This window comes from Zingiber officinale, chromosome 7B (assembly GCF_018446385.1).
Source record: "Zingiber officinale cultivar Zhangliang chromosome 7B, Zo_v1.1, whole genome shotgun sequence".
In the NCBI taxonomy this organism is placed as follows: Eukaryota; Viridiplantae; Streptophyta; class Magnoliopsida; order Zingiberales; family Zingiberaceae; genus Zingiber; species Zingiber officinale.
The window spans coordinates 86,525,902-86,552,710 of record NC_055999.1 but is presented as its reverse complement, the minus strand read 5'-3'; the positions used below and the strand labels follow the sequence as shown (position 1 = coordinate 86,552,710).

General features: G+C 33.1%; 1 protein-coding gene across 2 annotated transcripts in view; it reads right to left on the bottom strand.

Moving 5' to 3' along the window:
• Positions 1 to 7,712, bottom strand: part of LOC122006191 (serine/threonine protein phosphatase 2A 55 kDa regulatory subunit B beta isoform-like) — a 31,473-nt gene extending 23,761 nt beyond the window's left edge. Inside the window, exons 1-4 of one of the 2 annotated variants that reach the window (XM_042561598.1) lie at positions 7,342 to 7,712; positions 3,592 to 3,695; positions 3,411 to 3,506; positions 3,220 to 3,339 (exon numbers count right to left, since the gene is read on the bottom strand). In XM_042561598.1, coding sequence (XP_042417532.1) covers positions 3,220 to 3,339; positions 3,411 to 3,506; positions 3,592 to 3,695; positions 7,342 to 7,465 — 444 coding nt within the window. In that variant the 5' untranslated portion in view covers positions 7,466 to 7,712. The remainder of the gene's footprint in view (positions 1 to 3,219; positions 3,340 to 3,410; positions 3,507 to 3,591; positions 3,696 to 7,341) is intronic. The other variant, XM_042561599.1, reaches the window with a different exon arrangement.
• Positions 7,713 to 26,809: the final 19,097 nt, after the last annotated feature.

The window sequence follows — 26,809 nt, the reverse complement described above, 5'->3', positions numbered from 1 at the left end:
GGCCAAATTAGAAAATTGTCAAAAAAATATGTTCCTAAAAAATTTCTAATTAATCCAGGTAGGAACCTATATTGGGTTCTAAAATCATGCTTAGGTTAAATTTCCATTCATGTTCTAATTTTTATTTGCGTTAATATTTTAATTGCATGCTTAAAATTATTTTTTTTAAATTAATTGTTTTGTAACCTTTCAGTTCGAAATTAATTAGATCGTGATTTTTCAAAGAAAAAGGATTTCATTACTTATCTGTAGGAAAATTTTCCTTTTTGACCGCCTTATTATTTTTTATGAATTTTTTAACAAAAAAAATCATATTTGTGAAATTAAAATTATTTTGCAAGGTTGAAATTTTTATTTTTATGTGATAAAACATCATGTTCTTTGTCAAAAGAAATTTTGTCGAAATTTTTCAACCATTATTTAATTTTCTACGAATTTTTTTTTATCAAAATACTAATTTTTAATATTAAAAATTCTCAAAAAGTCAATCTTCGAAAAGTTAATTTTTCTAAAGATATAATTTCTGTTTTACATGAGCTCAAAATCTATTTATGCACCGGGCTGCCCTTTTTTTTTTTACATGAGCTCAAAATCTATTTGTTAAGAATTTTTTTAAAATTTATCTTTCCGTTGAAAATAATTTGTTGTTGTTGATATTATTTTCTTTTATTCATGAAAATTTTATCACTATTTTAGATAAGCTTGTTTAATCACTGCAAAAAATTTCAGAATTTTTCAACGATTAAAAATAATTTTAAATTATTTCTTCTAAAACTGGTTCTTAAATTACAAAAATTCAATTTTTCGAAAAATAATTTCCAAAATTTTTCTAAGTGTTAGTCATCATTTGTGTAACCCTTAAAATTTTTACCCCTATTCTTAACGTGATCAAAGAGAAAAATATTAGATTAAGTCTAGGGGGAGGTACATTTTTTTGCATATTAACTGTTTTAATATTGCCTATTTATTTCATGTTTGTAAATTGTAATTATTTTAACTGTTATGTTATTTTTTTTTAACCCTAACTTAACTTAAGTTGATCACATCAAAAAAGAGGAGAATTGTTAGTACCCCGGAATAGTTTTGATATGATCAACCAAGTTAAGTTAGGCTTTGCGTTATTTGATGTCGTGTGTCTGAGAATGCAGGGGACTTAAGAACGCAAGAAGTCGAGCAGAAGACGCGGCGGATGAGAAGGATAGCACGGGAAACGAGTTGATAGGCTCGGTGCATCCGAGGGACGAGAAGCTGCGTAAGAGTACCCTAGTGGAGTGAGAAAGACGCGCGCGGCATTTCTGAAGGATGAGAAGCCGAAGTGGAAGCCTGCTCGAAGAGAAGGAAAATCAACTAAGGAGTTGATCTGCCTCAAGGAAGGCGCCTTCCATGAACAGTGTCAAAGGCGTATTCTGATGACGGTTGGCTGAAGATAAGGTTTTATCTTCGACGATAAAACTTGGCTAACTGAAGGCGCCATGAACCTAATGGAAGGCGCTTTCAAGCTTTGGATAGAATTTTCCAAAGCCATAAAAAGACCCCTGGAACTAGAAAATAGACAACAACTTGAGTATTAACTTTCCTAATCATTTCTGAGCTGTCAACGTGTGTAAAAGGTTTCTCTATCTTCAACAAAGGAGTTCTTTAGTGAGTTTTTCAAATGCCTTGGATTAACAACCACCTAAGTTATAACCAAGTAAAACTCTGACTTTTTACCTACTCTTTTAAATTGTTATTTCTTTTATGTTAATTGGTTTTGCTTACTTTAATTGTGCTAATCTAATCAAGTCAAAGATCGAGAAATGGTTGAATTTCATTGTGTAAGCAATTCACCCCCCCCCCCTCTTGCTGGTCCAAATTTTAATATGCATGTTTGCTTAGTATCGTGTCGTGCCGATATATATATATATATATATATATATAATTTAAAAATAAGTTGTATATTAATTTTATATAACTTGATAACATATCTTTATCAAAACTTCCAAAATAAAGGAAGTTAATTTAAAGTATTTCCTAGACGTAAAAAATATGTTAATATTCATGATTTCAAATCTCAAATTGATTCTAAGATTAAAAATAAATAAATTATTAACTATAATAATTATTTAAATTAACACAAAAATCCTAATTTATATATAATAATTATATAAATTATTTATTTATTAATTTATATAATTATATTTTATAATATTCTAAATTATATATATATATAGCCTATATTGCATTTTAAAATCAAATTTATTTTAAAAATTATATATTTTAAAAAAATTTAATAATTAATTTTTTAGAATTATTCATAAAATTTTAGAATTACTTATCATTTTTAAAAATTATTTTAAATATGTTTATAAAATTTTAATCTATTTTTAATCTATAAAAATAATTTAAAGTTTGATTTTAAAATTATTTTAAATTATATAACTATATATTATATAGATTATCTTTTTTTACTTTATTTTTTTATAGTTTTAATAAAAATAATAAAATTATATATTATAATTATATTAATTAATTAACAATTTATTTAAATAATTTAAATTTATATAATAATTAATTAGAAATTATACATATAATATAATGATTTTAATTAAAACTTTTAATAAAATCTAACTTTTCCACGTCGATCGCAACCGCCTCTCTTCCTGTTCATGATTTTTTCTCTCCGCCACCTCACCGTCGCCTCGCCACCTCGCCTCACCGCCACCTCCACCTCGCCACCGCTAATCTCTCATCGGATGCTTCCAAGTCTTGATCCCTTCTCCCTTCTCCCTTCTATTGCGCGCACATAACGCATGCAATAATGACACACCCAAAATTGTTGCCCTTACTCGGTCCCGCGTTGGAATTGTAAAAATCATCCGTCTCGAGCGGCACGGCTCGAGATTTCAGTCCTTGTTCTAATCCATGGTTTACAAAAACAAGTTTGTCAATGATACAAGGGTTTAGGACCGAGTGGGCAATTGATGAGATCATTCAGATGGTATATAAAGAACATTCAATAGGTGTGTGTATAAATATGTACATCGGTGTGAATTTTCTCGTCTATAAAGATATGGAGTAACTAAGTTGGAACAGGTAAAAGATGTCTAAATTCAATGGCATGATAGATTCTCTCCACAGCTAGATCCTATTTAACAAGTATATAAGATAGCATGTGAAAAATAAATTTATGATAACAAAAAAAAAACACTTTTATAAAGATAACAGAAGCATAAAGTTTACCTTCCAGTATTTTATTGTTTTATCATTAGTTGAGAGAAGGAATAGAGCACCATTAGCTGCTTGACACCATCTAACCTTATTGATCTTCTCCTCTATTTCCAAACTTTTAAGATAGTCAAACTGAAACATACAATTAAAGAAGTTAGCACCAGGTAGCCTATCAAATTCTGGTTGGTGATTGAGATCAACACCTCTGGTTCATGGCTCTGAAATTCCGTTTTGTACCGAAACTCAGCATGCCTGCTAAATTGATAATCTTGCCTCTCCAGATCTTTCCGAGAGCCATGCTATAAAACAAATAGTCACATCACATGGAGATCACACTGAAAGGCATTTCAGCCAAAAAGAAAAAAGGAGTAGCAAGCAACATACAGTTCTAGCATCTGTCCTCTCAAATAAAACAACGCGACCTCCTCTATCTCCAGTTGCAAGATGATCTCCAGATTTATCAAATTCTATTGCTGAGATGATATCAACTTCAAGAAAAAAAAATTAAAAAGTTCATGCCAACTGACAATTTTATTAATAATACAGAAAAAACCTTGTTAAGCAAAAAATTAGTATCTGTATCTACATAATTAGAAGATAACTTTGGCATGGAAAAAAAGTCAAAATCAATATAAAATTAAATGGTTCAATATGAATGACAAATTAATTAATGAGTTTTTACAAACCTGAGTCCTCAAAACTTCTAATCTTCCTAGTAAGATCCATGTTTGCCATGAACCTTAATTTAGTTGCCACAAAGGATAGTCTCCAAGGTTTAATTACAAACCAAAATGAGTACTGAACCTAATCTAACCATTTAACAAAGAACAAAAAACCAACATAGAAATTAAAAAAGAGATCATGAAGGAAACTAAAATGTTCATTATTTTGGCTATCAGCTACCAACTTAGACCTCATACTGAACTATGACTAAGAAGATGGTAGTATTTCATTTGTTTCATCTGTATATTCCATAATGTCAAAATCAGTAACTAAGGCTTCATCACCATCCACAATATGCCACTAGAATAAAAATATGGAGATTTGTGCTCAGATATCGTCAAAGAACCAAGGTTTGATGACTTAATTGAACAATGAAGTAAATGTCTTTAAATCAGTTCACAAATGTAAAATCCATTGGCAAAGTATGCCTACTCTCATATAAATTGGCAAGGGGAAAGGTTATGAATGAGAACTCAAAGTAACCATCATATTATCAATAAACATCAATAGTGAGCTTTAAAATTAACATAAGGTTCCGAATTTGAGGTAAAAGTGTTACTATGAACTAAAAGAATCTCAAATGAATGATTAAAGGAATTTGTTTAGCATTTCATACATCATGACAAACTAGATTATTGTAAGAGATTACAAGAACTTGGAGAAAATCACATGTAAGAAAAAGTTAAAATGAAACTGATATGATGTGATGAGGCTTAACCCTGGGTGGGGCAAGAGAAGAAGCACCAGAAAGGGAGTGTGGAATTGATCGATTAGCAAGGAAACAACCAGCAAGAATTACATTTGAGTAAAATGCAACCTATTAGACTTGTAATCAACCCTATAAAAGAGTGGGTGAGGCTCAAACAATGTTCATTGAAGAATATACAATCTATCCTCCATTTCTTCTCAATTTATCACCCTCCCGTCTGTCCCCATCTCGGTTTTTAATTGTCTCCCCTATCAGCACACTGCCAACGGCATCCATGTTGCACATCTTTATCCAAGAGCTCTAGTATCACATTTCCATGCAGTTGCATTGCAAGCCCTTCACCTAGCTGCTCCAACTGTGGTGCAATTTGCAGCAACACTATGCGCTTCCCTCCTAGCCATCCTTATTTATTGCTTTAGATGTTGAGGATCCATGATTCATCTCAAAGAAAATCTCGTGAAGGAACCCCTTTTCAAATATGACACTAGTCACCTTTTGACCCAGTCCAGTTCATAGCACCACACTCCCCCCTCTCAGTCCACTAAGGGACATCTCTCAAGACATCAACTTGCAAAGTATCACCATAGAGAACAAAAAGGTGTATGCAATACTATATTTCTCAAACATTTTCTAATTGGTGCCAAAAGTTCATCATTCTTAAACCAACACCTCTAAAATTTAATTATTCATTTATTCTTAAACCCTATCCTACACCAAGACACGTAACAAATTGATATCAACGTTGTTGATAAATAATCATCTCGAACAATAAATGTTGGGGTTTCAAAGCAGATGGAAAAGATATACCAAAGTCACATTGAACAATACTGAAACCACAGTGAAAGAGACAAGACACTAAGATCACTACCCTGATTAAAGAGGTAGAAATCATGTGTACCCCCATCAAGGTTGAGGATGAAGGTAATATAGTACTCTCAAGGAACCCAACACATCCATGTCTCTTTTCTAAGCTCCCCTATAGGGTACAAAACCAAATGGAAGGGTTCCACATTGACCTCCGCAATTCAACTTCACAAGGTATGACCACATTGATGAGCTACTCACATGATTATTAAATTGTGAACATTAGTTTAAATATCAATGAATCAGCAAAGGAGAAAACGTTGAGATCATCTCCAACCACAAAAATTGGGCTTTCAAGTGCAGTTCATAAACTTGAGTGGGCTGAGATCAAGAAAGAAATTTAAAGGAATCGGCCAAACTCCATCAAACATGATTGTTTAATGAGTATCTATGCAAGTTCAAGAGACTCTGAACCCGTGCAAGAAATCTGACAACATCCAAATAAGTAGATCTCTTCATCCTTGAACTGCTTTGACACTTGCAAACAGAAGAAAATACACATTTACCTAAAGATATCTCGTGGGAGATACAATTAGGATGACTATATAAGCAAAAGACGAGGTGGTCTTAGACACCATAACCACAATACTAGTCCAATGCAAGACCCTCACAATTACTCGTGCAATAACTATCCAATGCCAAGATGGCTAAACAACTATCAAAGAGTCTATACTTTAAATTAATTCAATTCTTGATTGACTAGCATTGTAAATAGTTATTGATACCACACAGAGTCAAAAAAAGAGACATATAAACAGCATCAAGAATCTCCTAAGTTCTAAGGTCTCATTGATGATCATCATAGGGTCCACTAGTCTTAAATCATGGAAATACCAACCATAATTCATTCACTACCTATCAGTGTTCTTATTGAATCAAGAAAATAGGAAGTACACCCTCCTTCATCAACAAGAACGTAGTGGCTAAACTAAACTTGAAACAAGAAATGGTTGCTTAAGTAGAATGAGTCCAAGGCTCTACATCTGCTCAAACTTCCACTTGCTGCAGGGCATAGAAGCTTTCATGAAAGAATTCTTTATTAGTCCAGTAACAAAATTCACTGTTATACTAAAAATTTAAGTGGTTGTGCAAGTTGAATCCCATCCTTGGAGGTTTCCATACCATGAGCATAGAATTCATTAAAAAAGAAGAAGACAAGTAAAGTTGCTAGGAACTAATGGGGAATGGCTGAAAACATAGTTAAGACCCTTAAAAGAAAAATAAGGCTCATCTCACCAAATGACAGTATCACTAGAAGAGTTGGATTACCTAATTTGAGAGACAGCAAGATTGTTTCAAACAAAAGAGTCATGGTAACTTAAAACTAAAGGCATCCCTCTTGTGGAGTCACCAGCACTCCTTAACCAACAACGGACTAGAGACAAATTTTCATCGTTTTAGAGCCAGTCCTGCACCCAGGCACGTGACAGAAACTCATACAGCATCGAACCTGGAGTAACCACAAGTGTGTTTGTGGAGGAACTAATGAAACGATTAGCAAGGAACCAGAAATTTGCAAATCAAATGAGCACATACTTCCTAGATTGATCACTAAGCTGTCAAAAATGTAGGGCAAGGTAACATTTAAACAAGGAAAATCACGTATTCGTGGTTCCAATCGCCAAATCTGATCTTTCTATCGGGAAACCATAACAATACATGCGTTAGCTATCAGATATTTGCTTGCATTTCTAAGATTCCTAAGAATGACAAGCGAGATCAATCTAGCGGAAAAAACACACAATTCTCAACTCGCATCAAAACCCGAAATCTCAGATAAGCAAATCGATCACAAAAAACCAAAGGATCTTATCAAAGTGGCGTAACAAAGATCGCACCTTCCTGGACTTCCTCTCCGACCATGCGCTCCCCGAATACCTGCGAGAACTTCCAATCCAGTGGCGGCGAAATGGTAGACGACGCCACCGCCCGCCCTTCATCCTCGTCACTGTCCCCGCTCATCTCGATACAAGAGTTCCAAGGATATCGGGATCGGGTTCCAGCGGCATCAAATGCCCTGCGCGGGGATCAGCGGGCGGCGCAGCTCGATTGGGAGCGGATTCCCGATTCGGCCATGAGGGTTTTCGGACAAATGGGACGCTGGCGATGGAGACCAAGCGAGACGACAACGACCAGGGGGAAAGGGAAATAATAATAATAATAATAATAATTTTGCTCACTCGTTTTCTCTCCGTGTGGAAACCTCCTCCCCCTCCTTTGTCTCTGTCCAACGAGATAGTCAATTGATTATAGATGACAGACCGACTGTAATAAAACAAAAAATTAATTTTTATTGGACATATATCGAAAAAAAAAATTTCACCTCTTAGCCAACTTGATCATCAAATTCATAATTTATCTCTCTTTATATAATATAAAAAATATTTAAAGATGGATTGTGAAGGACATTTGATGTGAGTGTAATTATCTTTTACTACAATAGTATATATCTAGTGGGGGTCGACGATACTGGACTGCTTGGGAGGATCATTATCACTTTTTACTCCAATAACATGTAGTATTCCCATGGCTGCCACAGTTAATATTGTGTGTTACCACATATACATCGTAGTCGATTTCAATGGGTGTGGAAGTCCCGCGGGATATCTCATCCTATGCTATTATTACTAAGCGAATTCATCCTATGATTTATCCGCATGTATCTAGTTGAGGGGTCAACGATATTAGGCTGCTTGAGGTGAGTGTTATCACATTTTGTCACATAATAGCATGTAGTGGCCCGAGGGAAAGGCATAGTGGTTAGACCCTCTAACAAGAGATTAGACATATGAAGTTTGAGACTGAGCTACAGCATAGGAGAGCAATTCCCTTTGAATCCAATGAAGGATCCAATATCTGGCCCAAATAGAGGAAGGTATGAAAGGATTTTTTGGGCCCGAATAAATAATCGGATAATTATGTATGAGTATTCAAACAATCGGGTATAGAAGCAGAAATGATAGAATCCTACTCATACCCGACCCGAGAGAGAGAGAGAAAGAGAAATGATATATTGTCGAGCGCTTCCTATGCTACCGTGAGCAACATCCAACGTGGGTAATCTAACACGACCAAAACTCAATTTTTTTAAATCCCTCTCATTTACATGCAATAATTTTTCTCTCTAATAAAATTTTGTCTTCTTTCTCCTATTATTACATGCAATAATTTCTATAGTACTGATGCTACAACATTATAGCAGCTATTATATAATAGTTATTATAATTGTGTAGTAATTGTTATAACTATACAATAATTGCTACAACAGTGCAATATCTGCTACAACAGTATAGTAGATACTACAATGGTGTAGTAGCTGTTAAACGGTACAGTAGTTGTTATAACGGTACTAGTAACAATAGCTGCTACAACGGTGTAGTAACAGTAACTGTTGCAATGATGTAGTAGCTGCTACAATGGTGCAATAGCTACTACAATAATGCAATAACTGTTATAACAGTACAGTAGCTACTACAACAATATAGTAGCTACTACAACAGTGTAGTAGCTACTACAACAGTGCAATAGCTGCTATAACAATGCAGTAGCTGTTACAACGGTGTTATAGTTGTTACAATATTGTACCAGCTATAACTGCTACAACTGTGCAATAGCTGCTATAACTGTGTAGTAGCTACTATAACGGTGTAGTAACTGCTACAACTGTATAGTAGCTACTACAATGGTACAGTAACTGTTATAACGTAGTAGCTACATAATAACTACTATATGTTGTTGTAGCTATTACACATTACCATAACGATAATTGCATGCAATCATGGGAGAGAGAAATGAAAATTTTATTTTAAGTTGTTGCATACAGATGAGAGAAGGATTAAAAAAATATATTTTGGCTACGTTAGATAGCTCATGTCGGATTTTGTGGTATATATATATATATACAACAAAAGGGATTGCTTCTTGAAACTAAAAGATTTTTCCTCTGATCTACTTACTGGATTAAACTGGCATTTAACTTTAGAATTAAGTACAAAATCCTAGAGTTTACAACCCATGAAATCTATTATTTATCAAAATAGACATGGCAACTCTCTAGTTTGATTTCATAATTACAAACTCTCTATCTCACAAGAAGAGAATAGTGATGAAAGTCATACTACTATGAACTTAATGTACATCGAATACATCCCCCTACGACCCTACCACAATCAATAAATACAAGTCAAATTAAAAATACTTAGCACAATTTTTATAATGACTTAAACGAATATGTTTATCTCCAAGTTGAGATAGTTATATATTTCATCATTGAGGATTTACAAGAATTAGAGACTTTTGATCTAACACATCATAAACTAGAAGCAGAATGAATGTTATATTTTGATGAAGAACATAACATAATTGCTAAAAAGAAAGAGTATTTCTCACATATTAATTTACTGAATTTAGCTTAATCAAGTAGCACCAGTAATTTTAGACCACAACCTCTTTAAGTAAGATATCCTGAAAGTTCTATGAAAACTATGGATTATGGAGAGGGGCATCCTCTAAGAATAAGGATTACTCCTTACACGAATAATAATCCTTTATTAAGAACAATAAGAAAGTGCCGACCCCCAGAAATTACTTACTTTGGTAAAAATTCAGTATTATTAAATATTGGAGAATGTGATGATCCTCAAATGTACAATCATAATTAGGTCAATGGATAGTCTATATAAAGAGAGATTATCAAGTTAACACATGAATTAAATAGAGAATCTAGCAAAGCTATGATAAGAGTAGGTGAAAACTACTTAGGCGATGTAGCTAGAACAACATAGAAAGCTTATAAAATTATTTATCTTGAAGAAATAGCTCGTAGAGCTTCTCAAGGAAACAATATCTTAAAATTTTGCTATACCATCCATAGGCTATTCATAGCAAGAGATGTCAATACAGGCTTAGACATACAATAACAAGAAGTTATGAGGGATTTAGAATAATTACAACTGTTTAGCTAGAACTAGATTAAGCCTTTTTTAATGATTTTTTAGCCCTAACGGTTGTATCAAGAAACTACTACAACCTAGAATTAGGAGAAAGACTATTTAGTAAACTCCCTGGAGATCTAGGAAAAGAAATACATAAGGCTTGGACAGATGTGAAAGTAGCACCACAATATGATAATATTGGTATATGAATTCAACATATTATTTTAATTCTAAAAGAAAATTGTACCTACATCCATATATAGAAACAATTCAAAAATCAATAATATGAGTTTTGTAGTCAAATATATACACCTCAATAATATGGACTCTATTAGAATAAATAACAAAATAAATATAAAAGCCTTCCAACAAGACCTCCTAGACAATCTATGCTAAAGCCAAAGGCAGTCAAACCAAAAAAGACATATTATGTTAGAAAAAGTAGAGAAAAAAATCACATCTAAATAAAGAGAAACATACAAGAAAATTTAAACCAGAGAAGACTTATGCTAATATAATTACTTATTTTGCTTGTAATAAACCTGGTCATTTATCTTCAGCATGTCCAAATAAGAAAAATCTATACACGAGAGAAGCAAAATTAGTTAATTGTACCAATCTTGACTTAGTAGAAATACAATCAGATGTTTCTGATACCTTCTCTATTTACTGTATCATCTCGGGATATAATATTGAGGAAATACCATCTTCACCTGACTATAACTTAATCAATTCTTTCCTACATCCGTCTGATCCTCCTATATATCCTGAAATGCCTCACAATAGAGAATATGCTTCATTAGATTATCTAGATGAATAATGGGAGAACTTGAAACAGACATCAATTTGATGTTTACACAACTTAGTACTAAATTAATACCAGAAACTAAAATGTATGTCAGCATTACTGGATGCTAAAAACAGAAACTGATAATCTTCCATAGTTTTTTATAGTTATTATCCTTTTATAGACAAACAAGGTAAATGCAAGATTTGTAGGAAACAAGCTTGTAATATGTCTTCAGAAATTATTCTCTATCGCTATACCTAGCACGACATACCATAAGGAAGTACTCATAATATGTTACTAGAAACAAAAGTCTATATATTAGAAACCCGTATAAATCCCTTAGAAATAGATCGAAGTAATCAATCTTATTACATCATCTCCTCTAGATAAAGGAAAAGAAACACAATTATCTAATTCACTGGTAACACAGAGTTAGGTGACATAGACTTAGTCTTTATTAAAACTTCCAATATTGTAATACAAGAAAAACTTTGGACATTAGAGTAAAATGTCTAGTTAATATTCATGGTTATGAAATTATATTTCATGCTTTTTTTTGACAGTAGAGCCACAAACTCCACTATTGATGAAACTACTCTTCTTTCTATTATACCTACCTCCCTTATCAAAATTGCATCACAACTATTAGTGAGTATACAATTTGATGAACAACACCTATTATGTACAAAATTTGTAACTAATACTCATCTAAGATTTTTTTTGTAATTATGGGAAATACAACACACCACTACCACTTTCCAAAATATGGGTAAAACCTTTACTACACTCAAACATTTACTTAATTCTTGGCTTAAATTTTTTACTCACACCAGATAGAGTCTTTCTATTAACTAAAGACTATGCCAATTTTTTTACCACACCTATTGTATCTCCTATAGTATTTGATTATCCATCTATTGTTCCAACTGTAAAAACCTTAACACGCCTCTAAGCCCTGAGACCCAAAAAGATTGTCAATGTCCTCAAAAGAATAGTTGTAAACTAGCAACTCTGACATGTGAACTTGCTTTTCATGAATATCAGGAAAACTAGAAGAACTTGACTGATCAAGCCCTTTATTCGATCCATTTCTTCCTAACTGGACTACCCCATGTGTTTACTTTTTCCACAATAATTACTTCACTTAGTCAACACTCATCAACCAAAATTAGATACTCTTATTTCCATATTAGAAAAATTAGAAATTATAGGAGAAAATCCTATAAAATATTGGGAGCGTGATAAAATCTACTGTTAGTTATCTATCATAAATCTAGACTTAACCATCAAAACCCAAGATTTAAAATATACTAACTGGGAAACTGAAGAATGCAAAATGAATATTCATCAACTACTTACTTTGGGAGTTATTCAAAGATCAACCTTCAGACATAGAAGCCCAACCTTTATAGTAAACTAAGGAGCTGAACAAAAATGAGGCCAATCTAGGATGATTTTTAATTATAAAAGACTTAATGACATTTGTCAAGAAGACATATATAAAATACCAAATAAAGACCAATTACGAAATAAAATTCAACACTCAAAATGACACTCTAAATTTGACATGAAATCTGATTTTTAACAAATCAAAATGCACCCCGATTCAATAGAATGAACAACTTTTTTTTGTTCTGAAAGACATTTTGAATGGCTAATTGTGCCTTTTGGTTTAAAAGTAACCCCCTCAAATTTTCCAATGAGAAATCGATAATATTTTTAGATATGTCTCTCCTTTTACAAGTGTTTACATTGATGATGTGTTAGTATTCTCCAAAACTAAATAGGAGTATTATGCCCATTTACATATCATTTTAAAACTTTTTGAAACTCATGGTCTTATTATTCCTCGTAAAAAAATACAATTAGCAACTACCCACATCTCTTTCCTTGGTACCGAAATTGGTTAGGGAACAATAACACTTCAACCACATATTTCAACTAAGCTCCTTAATTTTCCTAATAAAATGGAAGATACCAAAACTCTACGCTCTTTTTTAGGCATTCTCAATTATGCACACCCTTAACTAAAAGACATAGGTAAAATCAGTGACTCTTTATATAATAAAACTTCCTTAATAGGACAAAATACTTTAATCAACAAGATGTAGCTCTTGTCCAATAAATAAAACAATTAGTTAAAATAATTCTCATATTGGCTTTACCATTAGATTTAGATTACTTAGTTATTGAAACAGACGACTATAAATTCGGATGGGATGACATTTTATTCTGTAAAACTTCTAAATGTGAACCCAAAAGCTCTAAAATCATATGTCATTATGCCTCTGGGAAATATCAAGAAAAAAGACACCTTACTTCTCTAGATTATGAAATATTAGTTGTCATCTACTATCTATAAGAATTTAGACTATTTATATGTAATAAGCAAGAAATTACTCTCAAAATTGACTGTGAAGTTATTATTGCATGTAGTCAACAAACAAAAGACTTATGAAAAAACTTAGGACATAAAAGATAGCTTAAATTTATGGACACTATTTTCAATAAAGGTTTACGCATCCACTGGGAATACATCAAAGGAATTAATAACTCTCTAGAAGATACTTTATCTCATTTATTACACTAATACTCTTTTTTTTCTAGACTATGGATCGACCAAGGAAGGTACGCACTTTTGCTACTAAAATAATAAGGTTTGGAAACCAAGAATTACAGCAGTTTACACAACATGAAGATCAATTCCTTTCTACATTTAGAGACAAGTTAGATTATATTCAACATTGCCTTATTGACAATATCTAGCACATCCCAACTATTCCTGGTAGCTCTGGACATAAAGTTACAAAAACCACCTGACAAGAAATTTTCTTGTTATGTAGTTTTCGCTAGAACCTAAGCTGGCGTATATACTACTTGGGAAGAAACAAATGTGACAATCCAAGATTTAGAACATCCTTTCTTTAAAGGGTATTATTCTCTTGAAGAGGATTTCAATGCCGCTAGGAACCCAGACTGGGCTTTTTATTAGTACCTTATTAAAGACAACAACTTTGGTTACAAGCCTGGCAATTTTACAAACTCATAATTTTCTAGTTCCTTTCCAAACATATGCACAAATTATAAGTACTGAAGGTGCCCATGGGCCTCTTCCTCTCATACATCCTTAATAGATAAATAGCCTCATCAACCCACTTACTTAACACAAGCTTAATTAAAAGAACAAGCCGCAACAACCTTAGCCCAAAGAACTTTGAAAGCCCATTTATTGGGCCTTTCTAACACAATATCAGATGACATTAATTCTTATGTCCAAAGTTTAGTAGAAATGACATTACAAACCTTCATTGAACTATGTGAAGCTTTGAAAGTTTGGAAACCAAGAATTACAACAGTTTACACAACATGAAGATCAATTCCTTTCTACATTTAGAGACAAGTTAGACTATATTCAACATTGCCTTATTGACAATATCTAGCACATCCCAACTATTCCTGGTATAGCTCTGGACATAAAGTTACAAAAACCACCTGACAAGAAATTTTCTTGTTATGTAGTTTTCGCTAGAACCCAGGCTGGTGTATATACTACTTGGGAAGAAACAAATGTGACAATCCAAGATTTAGAACATCCTTTCTTTAAAGGGTATTATTCTCTTGAAGAGGATTTCAATGCCGCTAGGAACCCAGGCTGGGCTTTTTATTAGTACCTTATTAAAGACAATAACTTTGGTTACAAGCCCGACAATTTTACAAACTCATAATTTTCTAGTTCATTTCCAAACATATGCACAAATTATAAGTACTGAAGGTGCCCATGGGCCTCTTCCTCTCCTACATCCTTAACAGATAAATAGCCTCATCAGCTCACTTACTTAACACAAGCTTAATTAAAAGAATAAGTTGCAACAACCTCAGCCCAAAGAACTTTGAAAGGCCATTTATTGGGCCTTTCTAACACAATATCGGATGACATTAATTCTTATGTCCAAAGTTTAGTAGAAAGGTTGACATTACAAACCTTCATCGAACTATGTGAAGCTTTGAAAGTTTTTCATAAAAATCCTCCTCCTGGGATAACTATTGTCTATAAAGCAGAATTCAACCCAAAACTCAAACGATAAAAGCTTGGCTCATCTTGTGAAGACTCTGCTAAATATGGATGTCCCTACCAACTTCTATACTCTTTTCGCAAAGTGAATCTAGATTATGAAACCTATACAGCAACCTCTTGTAAATGAAGGTTAATTACCCCTTTCACTTTGATGGACTATGGGCTTCATTATAAAGTTTGGATACATAACCCTTATCCTGTTAAAGATTTTTCTAAGAAACTTGGAACTATTTGTAGGATTAAAACGCATGCGAGAGGAGGGGTGAATCAAGTGGTTTTTTTTAAAAAAAATCTTTTTCGATTTTGAAATCAAAGTATATGCAGTGGAAGATTTAAACACAAATAGAAAACATGAAAACACAACTCGGTCGATTTACTTAGTTTGAAACCTTCGACAATTCCTATTCTAAAAGAGGCTACGATAGGAACCGAGAGGAGGAATTGATTTTGGTCTCCCGATGAACTTGAGCTTCCCGTGTTCACCCCGAACACCCAACTCGACTTCATCAATAATAACTCATACCACTAAAGAGTTATTATTAAACTACCGCACCAATCCCATATTACTATATAAGCTCTTTCTTATCATGAGTGTGTTAATCTCCCTGTGTTTAAGATATCGAATGTCCACTAATTAAATGAGTTACTGACAACTCACTTAATTAATATCTAACTCCAAGAGTAGTACCACTCAACCTTATTGTCATGTCAGACTAAGTTCACCTACAGGGTTTACATAACAATCCTTATGAGCTCCTCTTGGGGGCATTATCAATCTAGATTACTAGGACACAATTTCCTTCTATAACCAACAACATACCATATAAATAATATTATTTCCCAACCTATCAGGCCTTTTAATTTAACGAGCTAAATCTCACCCATTGATAAGTCAAAGAAATAAATACCAAGTATACATGCTTGTTGTTATATCAGAATTAAGAGTACACAAGTCCATAATAACTGAGGTATTGTTCTTTTATATAGTCAATATAAAAAGATACTACCTCAAATGGTCCTGCTTAATACACTCATAGTGTACTAGTGTAATTTATTAGTCAAGATAAACTAATACCTAATTATACTATAACCACTCCAATGGTTTGTCTCATTCCATTTTGATTGTGAGCAACTGTTTATAATTTATAAGGAACTGATAACATGAACTTCTATGTGTCTCCTCACACCATGTTATCTATAATATAAATTAAGCGAACAACTACACTTAGCATAAATGTAGACATTTGATCAATGTGATTCTTATTTCTAAAAAAATATTTATACAAAAAGCTAGACTTTTAGTATACATTCTAACACTTTTTGGTGTCGTAGTAGTAGAGTTTGCATGTGTAGCGACGGAATGAATCACAGTTACAAATGACTTGAATAGAAAAGCGATAATCAGCTTAGATCATGAGTCCTTCTTTTATAACTCTTGTTCAGTCGACAAATAAATTATTCCGTCAACTGATCCTTTTCAATGACTGAATGATCTATCAATCAATGGATCTCTGATATTTTCTTATATGCTATGATCCGATCTGTGTAATCCTAAAAATTAAGTTGTTTCATCAACTGATCCGGCTGATCTATCAACAAGACCTTTATCCTTCCTTGTTTGTTTCGATCTAATCCATCAGATCACGTAAATTAAGTGTCTCGTCAACTGAACCCCTTGATTCATCGACTGAACCTTGCTTTCTTGGTATTCTTTGATCTGATCTATTGGATGAGCTTTATTCGTCGATTGAACACTCTATTCTGTCGATGGAACAATCTGTGGATCCATCGACTAAACCTTACTTTTCGTCGATGGAATACCAATTTCTATAAAATAGTGTTAGTTCAATAGCACAATATTTTCCCTTAAAAATAGAGTTTAGAACAGATATAATATGCAATATGAAGATAGTAAAGACTGTCTTAATCTCAATTTAAAAAATCTCTGTCAGTTTCTTTAGTTAGATTAGTACTTAAGGTTTGTCCCTAATGGGACATGACGTCACTCCACTACCTCTAGTAGTTTATCTCAACTCACCTGCTAAATGTCGAGACCTATTTGTACTTTCTCTACTCGGTGTTTGACTGCCTGATCCTTTGAGACTTTTCTTGCAATACTAAATTAGCACAATAGTAATAAAATTAATGTAAAATAGTGTTGATAAAACTATATATAGGTTTACCATATACATAGGTTTACCAAAATTCGTTGGTCTAGTCAGCCAAGCACGGTCGACTGGAAACCATCTGATTATACATGCTTGGAGTTCACCCCTCTAAGAGTTCTCACTACTTAGGGTTACCTTCCCCTAGGTACCTACGGTTACCTCCCCCTAGGGTTCTATTGTATGATTTCACTCACTAGGACTTTCACCATCTAGCTTCACTCATTAAGGCCTAGTTTCACTCACTAGGTCTTTCACCACCTAACTTCACTCACTAGAACTTTTACTTGGAGTTCACTCCTCCAAGACCTAGGGTTACCTCCCCGTAGGATTTTTCCTCTTGCCAAGCATTAGGTCACCCTGACCTGCTTGGACTTAACCAAGCTCTATGAAATATATTGTCAACTTTGTCGGTCATCTAGTCAACCACTTGCTAGTTATCTAGTCAACCATGACCTGACCAGACTTTCACTTGATTAGGTCAACCTTAACCAAACTTCATTAAACATATTATTAGACATCAAAATCTTAGAGGTCGATTGTACCTACTGTTATGTCCTATGATGTCTATATAATGTTGTAGAGAAGGATAATAATCCTTGGTTGTATAACCTTCTTGAGCTAAGAGTGTTTAATTGTTCATTATAAAAAGTATCTAAGTTTTATTCAATGTCTATAAGTTATTCTAATTGATATGTAGCAATAGTATTTGAGGATCTCTTAGGAACCATCGATAAAGTCCTATTTGGTTATCTTAAAGTTTATGAGGGTCTTGTAAACACTTCAGTTTGTGTCCTTGTGAGTGGATGTGGATTCATTAGTACTGGGTTCCTACCTACAGTTAAGGATGTCAATTCGGGTGGATCGATTTAGGTCAGGTTAGATTTTTTTAAAAAAAAATCAAACCCGAATCCGAATTTAACCCGAAATCCCTAAACCCGAACCCGACCAACTTGACCAACTCGACCAACCCGAATCTGACCCGAATAACTCGAAAGCCCTATTCAAAATGACTTTTTTTTTGATATTTTTTCCTATAATTTTTTACTTTTATCTCAATACTCCCTCATTATTATACTAACATTGATATTAATATACATAAAAATATTTTAATTTTTAAAATAAAATTTTTATTTAACCTCAAAAAATCAAGTAGACCCTAAATTTAGGTCAACCCGGGTCAACCTGAACCCGACCCAAAAACCCTCCAACTCGAACCCAACCTAAATCTAAAAATGCCTGACCCAAATCTATTTTTTTTTTTGGATCGACTCAGGTTGGGTCATCGAGTGGGGTTCATTTTTGACACTCTATTTATAGTATATGTGAGAAATTATACATAGTATGTGACGGCCTAGGAACTATCTTTCCCAGAGAAAGTTTACTCAGGTCCTTTGTTTGAGTATTTTTGTAAAGATGGTTTTCTGTTGTTAGTAGCTGAGTTTCTACTACCATGAATCTATAATGTAAATAAGTAAGTAAAGCTAATATGGTATTATTCTGTTGTACTAGTATTTAATCACCTTGTCCTACCAATGCAGAATTACAATAACTAGTGTCTTTGGTTTTAGAAAATTATTGAGAGAAGTCAAGAGCTTCCTCGTAATGAGTATTTTTTATTGTATTTTGTTCATACAAATTGTAGATGTTAGAGTAGGTGCTCTGTAAGACAACTGTTGGCTAGGATTTTATTGACTGATGTTATATGCATACTCATGCTACATGCATAGATAAAGTCCTTGAATATACTATAGTGAGATGGGGTGGTGCATATGATGACCATCATAAATACATCAATATTCATTGGATATTCTAAATATGTTCCTAATCAATTGGGATTCTTAATAAACAAGGATAAAAGGTCGCTTGAGTTAGAGACTAGCATCTGCAATGTAGTATATCATGTTTCATTGATAAGTACATAAAGATGTTTAAGTATACAGATAGATACTTATACGATAAGTTCATCGAACAACCCTCACACAAACTTTCCAAGTGGTTGTATACTAGTAGTCCTTATGACCTAAGACAATACTGAGACTTATGTTAGGGTTATACTTTAACTCATTTACCGACTCCATTAGAGTCATCAAGTGGTGAGATTGGGAGTAGTAATAAAACATATAGGAGTCAGTGTATTGTACTCGGTGATTCACCACACACTCGTGGGTGTGGATATCTGATGTAATGTATTGTTCTATAGTGTATGAAGTCTAATCAGAGTTGTAAAATGTGCTTTAGAAAATGAGTTTCCTAGTTGCACATGTGATGTCACTATAAGATATATCACATGGTTGTCGAATCAATATAAAACCCTCAATGCACCAATGGTTATAGATACGATCGAGATATATGAGATGAAGGGATCAAACTGTACATTAATCATAATTGACTAGTTCTTGCAGGAACTATTTAGTAACACTCGGGGAGTCATGGAGCGGTCCTGCTTGACGCTCTTACCATGATTCATTGGGTGCTAATCGGAATTAATTCTGACATCCTATAATCAAGTAGTTGAGCATAGATTGGGGCTATTAAGGGTATGCATGTATAAAGGACAAGTATAGTCTTAAATTACAAAGAGTTGTGAACTCACGGTCAGCTGTATCCTTGGACCATTAAGGGTCATACAAGTATTGATTTTTCTTATTTCCTATTGAGAAAGTTAAATTTTCTAATATCCAATGGGCCAAGATGGAAAGAAGAAAAAGACTAGGTTTAATTTGTTAGCCACACATGTCTCTTTATATTCTTTAGAGAGGTGAAAAGACACATGTCTATTCATCTTCCTTGGATAGATGAAGAGACACTCATCTCTTCATATTCCTTGGAGAGGTGAAAAGACACATGTCTCTTTATCTTTCTTGGATAGATTAAGAGGCACTCATCTCTTCATCTTTCATAGAGAGTTGATGAACTATATAAAGGGATGTGGTCATCCTTGGAAAATGAGGCCAAGAGTGTAGAAGTGATAGAGAAGTGAGGTGGGTGAAGAGAAGTATTTTCTTTCAAGTTGACGCCCCTCTCAAGAAGATATAGATCTTCCCATTTCTTCATCAAGAGAAATCTATCTCTTTGTCAATTGTTTGTTATGACCATCTCGATGAAAAAATAACACTTAATCTCTAGTGCGATCAAACTTTGAAAAGGAGACTCTGATCGTGGACTGGATTAGATGGAAGAAGCACAAGTTCAAGACAAATAAAGAAGAACTATTTTGCTAAACCCAAAATAGTTGGAGACATCCCCAAACAAAGGTTGTTTGAAAGGTATGTTTTCACTTATGTTTTGATTCATTGGTATAATAATACATGTGTTAATAATTTTATTTAGATTTTGCTAAAAGATCTAGTATATTTTAAATTAGATAGTTTTGCATGTCTAAATAAAAGGATTAAAATGATATTAGATGAATTATTTAAATGATAGTTTATCTTTGTTAAATTTTAAGGATTTTACTTGAATGATTAGATTGTAATGCATATTTAGATTATAGATCATGCTCATGTTTATTTTTGAAAATCCATATGAACATTCCTTTAATTTAATTTTTAAATGATAAAATAAATTTTAAACTTCCATTTCATATAGGAGTATAGAAACATAATATACGAATTTTGAATTCCGTTCCAACCATAGGCCCCTATAAATCTTAAGGCTATGATACCAAAGTTTTACGCTTCTTATCGAAGTTCCATGCTTAAAAATAATTTTGTATTTCTTATAGAAGTTATATTTTTTAGATCTTATAGATGCTATATTTTTCAGAAATTTTGGGTTTGGGAATCATAAAAAGTGAATAATAATTGTGATATATAAGGCATGGTAATGGTGTTGATTTTTTTTAAAAGAGCACGGCTAAGATTGTATTTGAACTGGAATTTGTTTATTTACAATATATGATGTGTTAAGTTAAGCATCCCAATTGGAATTTGTTTATTTACAATATATGATGTGTTAAGTTAAGCATCCATGGCTGAATGGTTAAAGCGCCCAACTCATAATTGGTAAATTCGTAGGTTCAATTCATGCTAGATGCACGTCAATGGGAACATTTAATAAGTCTATTGGAATTGGCTCTGTATCAATGGAATCTAATCATCCATCCATAAGGAATTGGTATGGTATATTCATACCATAACATATGAACATAGTAGTATTGATTTTTGAGAATAACATAAAGTGTTATCGAATTATCTAAAATAACCTACCAAATTCTTAAATTCTATCAGTTTTGTTAGTTAATTTGGTTTAATATAACTTTTGCTTATCTTAAACCTTTTGCTTATCCCTAATATAGGATATTCGATCCTTTGATGGGCATGAAATGAATATTTGATCCTCCGATGGATATAAGGATGAGAATGAAAGTTGAATTCATGATAGAGATGGGAATACTTGATCCAAATCTGATCCATTGGTCATTGTCATCTATACTATGATGTATTATAGGAGATTTTCTTTTCAATAAGTAATGACCTCAATTCTGGCAAAAGGCGAATACGCTCGCCCCAGCGCCTCCATCAACCCGTCCCAAGGCCGACCGAAGGAGATAAATCACGAGCGACTACTAGCCTTTGGAATAATGACTAGCACATAAGGGAGACATTTACCTCGACTTTACCGAGATTCGAACCCCAGACTTCATTATGATAATACCTCATGCGCTAATCATTAGATTCATCCGAGGGGACAATAAATAATGATCTCAAGAACATTGACTATCAAGTTAGATATTTATGATTTATCCTAATTGTTTGATAAATTTTTGTATTGAACTAAACCGGTCACTCACCCGATTAATCCGGCCGAAAGGTTGAATACGTCATGCCAACTAGAAAAAATAGCATGCAGCGATTTTATTTTTGACGAGTTTTTACTTCTTACTTTAAAATAATAGAAAGCATGAATTTTATTACGTAAGAAATCAAAAGGCGCTTGTTTTTTATACAATAAATCAACATTTTTTAATTTGATATTCATTAAAGGGTGTCTAAATTTATTTTATAAACTTAGTTAAATTATTGAACCTTTATTCACTCATTTAAAAAATTAGACCAATAACTCCATTACCTAACTTTTAATCAAAACGGTTATATTAATTATTAATTATAAATAAAAAAATAAAAAATAATAGCAATGGAGATCATAATTTTCAAACGCCTCACACGATCAACCCATGCATAACCATCTTTAAAGAAAAATAAAAATAAAAAGCACATGAGATATGTTAGATAACAATCCCTTAATATTGTAGGATCGATGTAAATACCTCTTAGAATATATGGATTTTGGCTTTTTTTTTTTTTTTTTTGGGATGAAAAAGAGGCCAAAATCCATATAGAGATTTGCCCAAATAGAATTTATCACTCCTCGTAATTGAGGGGTTATATCCCAAGACTAATTTATTTGGTGATCGATCATTGGATTAAACTTAATTATATATGCATAGGGAATATCAATTGCGTACGTACACTATTCTATAACTTAAGGATTCATCATGATATATGAATGTTAAATTAAAGAGTTGTATTTGCAAGGTGATTACTTTGTGAAAAAAATACTTTATATAACTTAAGAACTACAAACACTTTCACTATATCTAAGAGTCTATGGAGCCATATATATAAACTGTGATTCTTTCAACACTATGAATGTAGTGAAGGAAGAATAATATATCATTAAGTGTTAATTATTTAGGGTCCACATGTAATTATTAATTAATTTGATTAATGAGAATTTTAATTGAGATAAATTAATGATGATGGGATAGAACTATTCAAACAAAATTTAGAACACATCTTCTAAATGAAAGACCTCAAACCAACTTCTGGTTTTCCTGTATGAAGATATATAAATCTTTTCAAGACATTTTCTTTCACAATAAAAATATACTCAAGACCTTATTACTTGTCTCGTTGGTTTTTATAGATAATAAATTGGTCAACATATTTTTTGAACTAAATGTGAAATATGGTCATACCATGAATGATCCTAGCTAGCTCGATCCCATTTCATATTGTCTTGGGGCTAAGAAGTACTCTAGTTTATTTTAAAAGTGGGAGTATAGTGGCAGCACTTAGGATCATTAAAGGAGGGCACACATGTAAACAAAACACTTCTTTCTCTTGCCACGATTTTAACAAGGACACACGCATTAGCAAGAAATAAACAAACACAAAACAACAAATATATCAAGAAACTCAAAAATTTAGTTGGTTCACAACTCTCAGGTTGTTATGTTCGAGGTCTATGCATACAAAGTCTATTATCTTTTTCCTTTTTATATAGGGTCGGAGGTAAAGAACCCTCTTAATATAATGAGTAATACAATATAATAAAGAATGAGATAATTGAGATTAAAGAGGAGAGCAGTGTAGTCATATTTGAGTGTGGTGTGGTGTTTTGTTCCTCGAGCCTCTGGTCTCATTTTATATCCTCTACCTCTAATCGTTGAGATTGTTAACGTGACATGTTTAGCCAACCACATAATGTCGAGTCAACTATCAGCGTCATCCATGAATAGGTCTTCAATTATCGCCTCTAGTAATACGACAGTCTTCTGATTGACTGAATCCCTTTTCGATCAACCGATTCACCTGGTCAATTGGATCTCTAATTACCTCATTTCATCGACTCTAGATCATGCTCCACATGTGATTTAGGTTGAGCGATCCATTTTATGATCGCCCAAACCACTTAAATTAGACGATTCTAAACTTGTTCAAAGATAAAATTAAGGAAAAACATGTGCATCGATCGATCGGATTTATTTTTTCAATCGATTGGAGTTTTGGTCTCTTGAAGCCCTATTCTGGTTGCCTTGAACTCTGACTCAAGTTTACTTATGTTGAGTTCTAGCATTCATCTATGTGGATGTTCACTCAACTCATCTCATAGAGTTTACCTGAATAAATTTCATTCTGGCTTCTCGTCCTTCAGATCCGTTGAACCCTTTTAACTCACTCCCCATGCTTCCTTCTCGCTCCATCGGTGTAGTCATGCCTCTCATCTTTTGGATACGCCGAGCCTACCATCTTATGTTGAAGATGTCTCATATTTGAGCCGGCATGGGGTACAACTGTGCTGAGAGGCACCACTAGGCCATGTCAGCTACTGTGGGTTTTGGACGACTGTGTTGAAGGCTCTGTCACACCGTTGTGCTATAAAGAACGGCCATGTTGTGCCACCAAACATGGCCTGAGAGGCACCACTAGGCCATGTCAGCTACTGTGGGTTTTGGACGACTGTGTTGAAGGCTCTGTCACACCGTTGTGCTATAAAGAACGGCCATGTTGTGTCACCAAACATGGCCTAGCCATGTTCGGGTCTGAGAGAACGGGCATGCTCGTGGCATGGGCATGCCCAAAAGAATAGCCTAGCCTTGCTTTATTCGGAGGCGCTAAGTTAATTGTGAAATTCCTATTATTACTCGGTATTTTGGTCCAAAATATCATGTATAATTTGGGTTATATAAATAGGATAATTGTAATCTTAAAACATATAGAGAATTCTAATTAAGCCTTCTTTGGTCGTTTCATGGAGTAGACACATTTCCGAATCATAGTAAACCTTTGTCTTCTCTCTTCTCTCATTTTTCTTTAGTTTCTCTTTTGCAATTTCTTCACAATTGTTGTAATGCTATCACAACAATTGGTGTTAGAATTAGGGCACAATATGGTATATGGATACTTAATTCACATACCATATACCATACAAAAAAAAATTGGTATACAAAAATTTATACTGATATCATATCGAAAATTCAATATACCAAAGTTTTGGTATACCGAATTTTCGATATGGAATGAGTTTCATATCGAAAATTTCAATATACCAAAATTTGATATGGTATGTTGTTGTAGGAAAAACTATGTTGTAGTAGTTACTAGTTAGTAGGTGCTATAATAAAGAAAATTGTATTATAGTAGCTATTGGTTAGTAGCTGCTATAATGTATTTACTGAGTGAACTTAGAGAGGTCATAACTTTTGACTCAGATTGAAACATGAGACACAATATATCAAATTGAAGCTCATTTAGAGATCTTCGATTTAATATATTATACATTATATGGTTCATCCAGAATAAAAAATTATGGTATCTCAAAGTTCACTCGATAAACACATTGTAGCAATTACTAACCAGTAGCTACTACAATATAGTTTTTCCTATGTTGTTGCAGCATCTACGAACCAATAGCTGCTACAACGGAGAAAATTATGTTGTAATAGCTATTGGTTAGTAGTTGCTATAATATATTTGCTGAGTGAACTTTTAGAAGTCATAACTTTTGACTCATATTGAACCATAAGACACACAATATATTAAATCGAAGCAAGCTCAGATATCTTCAATTTGATATATTATGCATTATATGGTTCATCCAAAATTAAAAATTATGATCTCTTAAAATCTACTCGACAAATACATTGTAGCAGTTACTAACCAGTAGTTGCTACAATACAATTTTCTTTATTGTAACAACTACTAACCAATAGTAACTATAACATAGTTTTTCCTAGGATGTTGTTGCATCTACTACAAACCAATAGTTGCTACTTGTGGCATCTACAAAGAAAATTGTGTTATAGCAAAGAAAATTGTGTTATAGCAATTACTGGTTAGTAGCTACTACAACGTGTTTGTTGAGTGAACTTTGAAATGCCATAAATTTTGTCTCGGATTGAACCAAAAGATGCACAATACCATAAGACATAAAATATAATATTTTTATATTTTTTAAATAATCATTGTATCCTAGCCATATCATGCTTTATATTTTCAAAACTTTTTATATCGTCGTATCCGTGTTGTGTCGTGTCCAATACGATACTTATACTCATATTCATGTAACATAGGTATTGATTATAAAAGAAAGTGTTAGAAATATAAATCCATCACTTAAGATATTTGCATTAGATCAGATCAAGTCAACTTTTAAAAGAATAATCCATACAATTGGCAATATAAATATAATTTTTCTTTTTAAATTAAACCAAAATAAAGGTAGAAGTAGAACAAGTAACTTGGGCTTGAGTAGCATTTGCGGTGGTAAAAAGATGCATTATATTCATGTTAGATTAATGATGGTAAATATTATTTAAATTTAAACTTAATTAACTAAAAACTCTTACTCTTTTCAATTTCTTCAATTTCCTTATATAATTCAAGGTCATCATCCGTTGGATCTTTTCAAAAAACTGAAGTCCTCTGCTCTTAGCTAATTACTAGTGCACACCAATGTCTCTACCATTTTAGGACTCAAACTGTTCATAAAAGGATCCACAACCCTTTTACTCAAGCTAAAATTAAAACAGACTCACTAGCAACAGTTGATGAT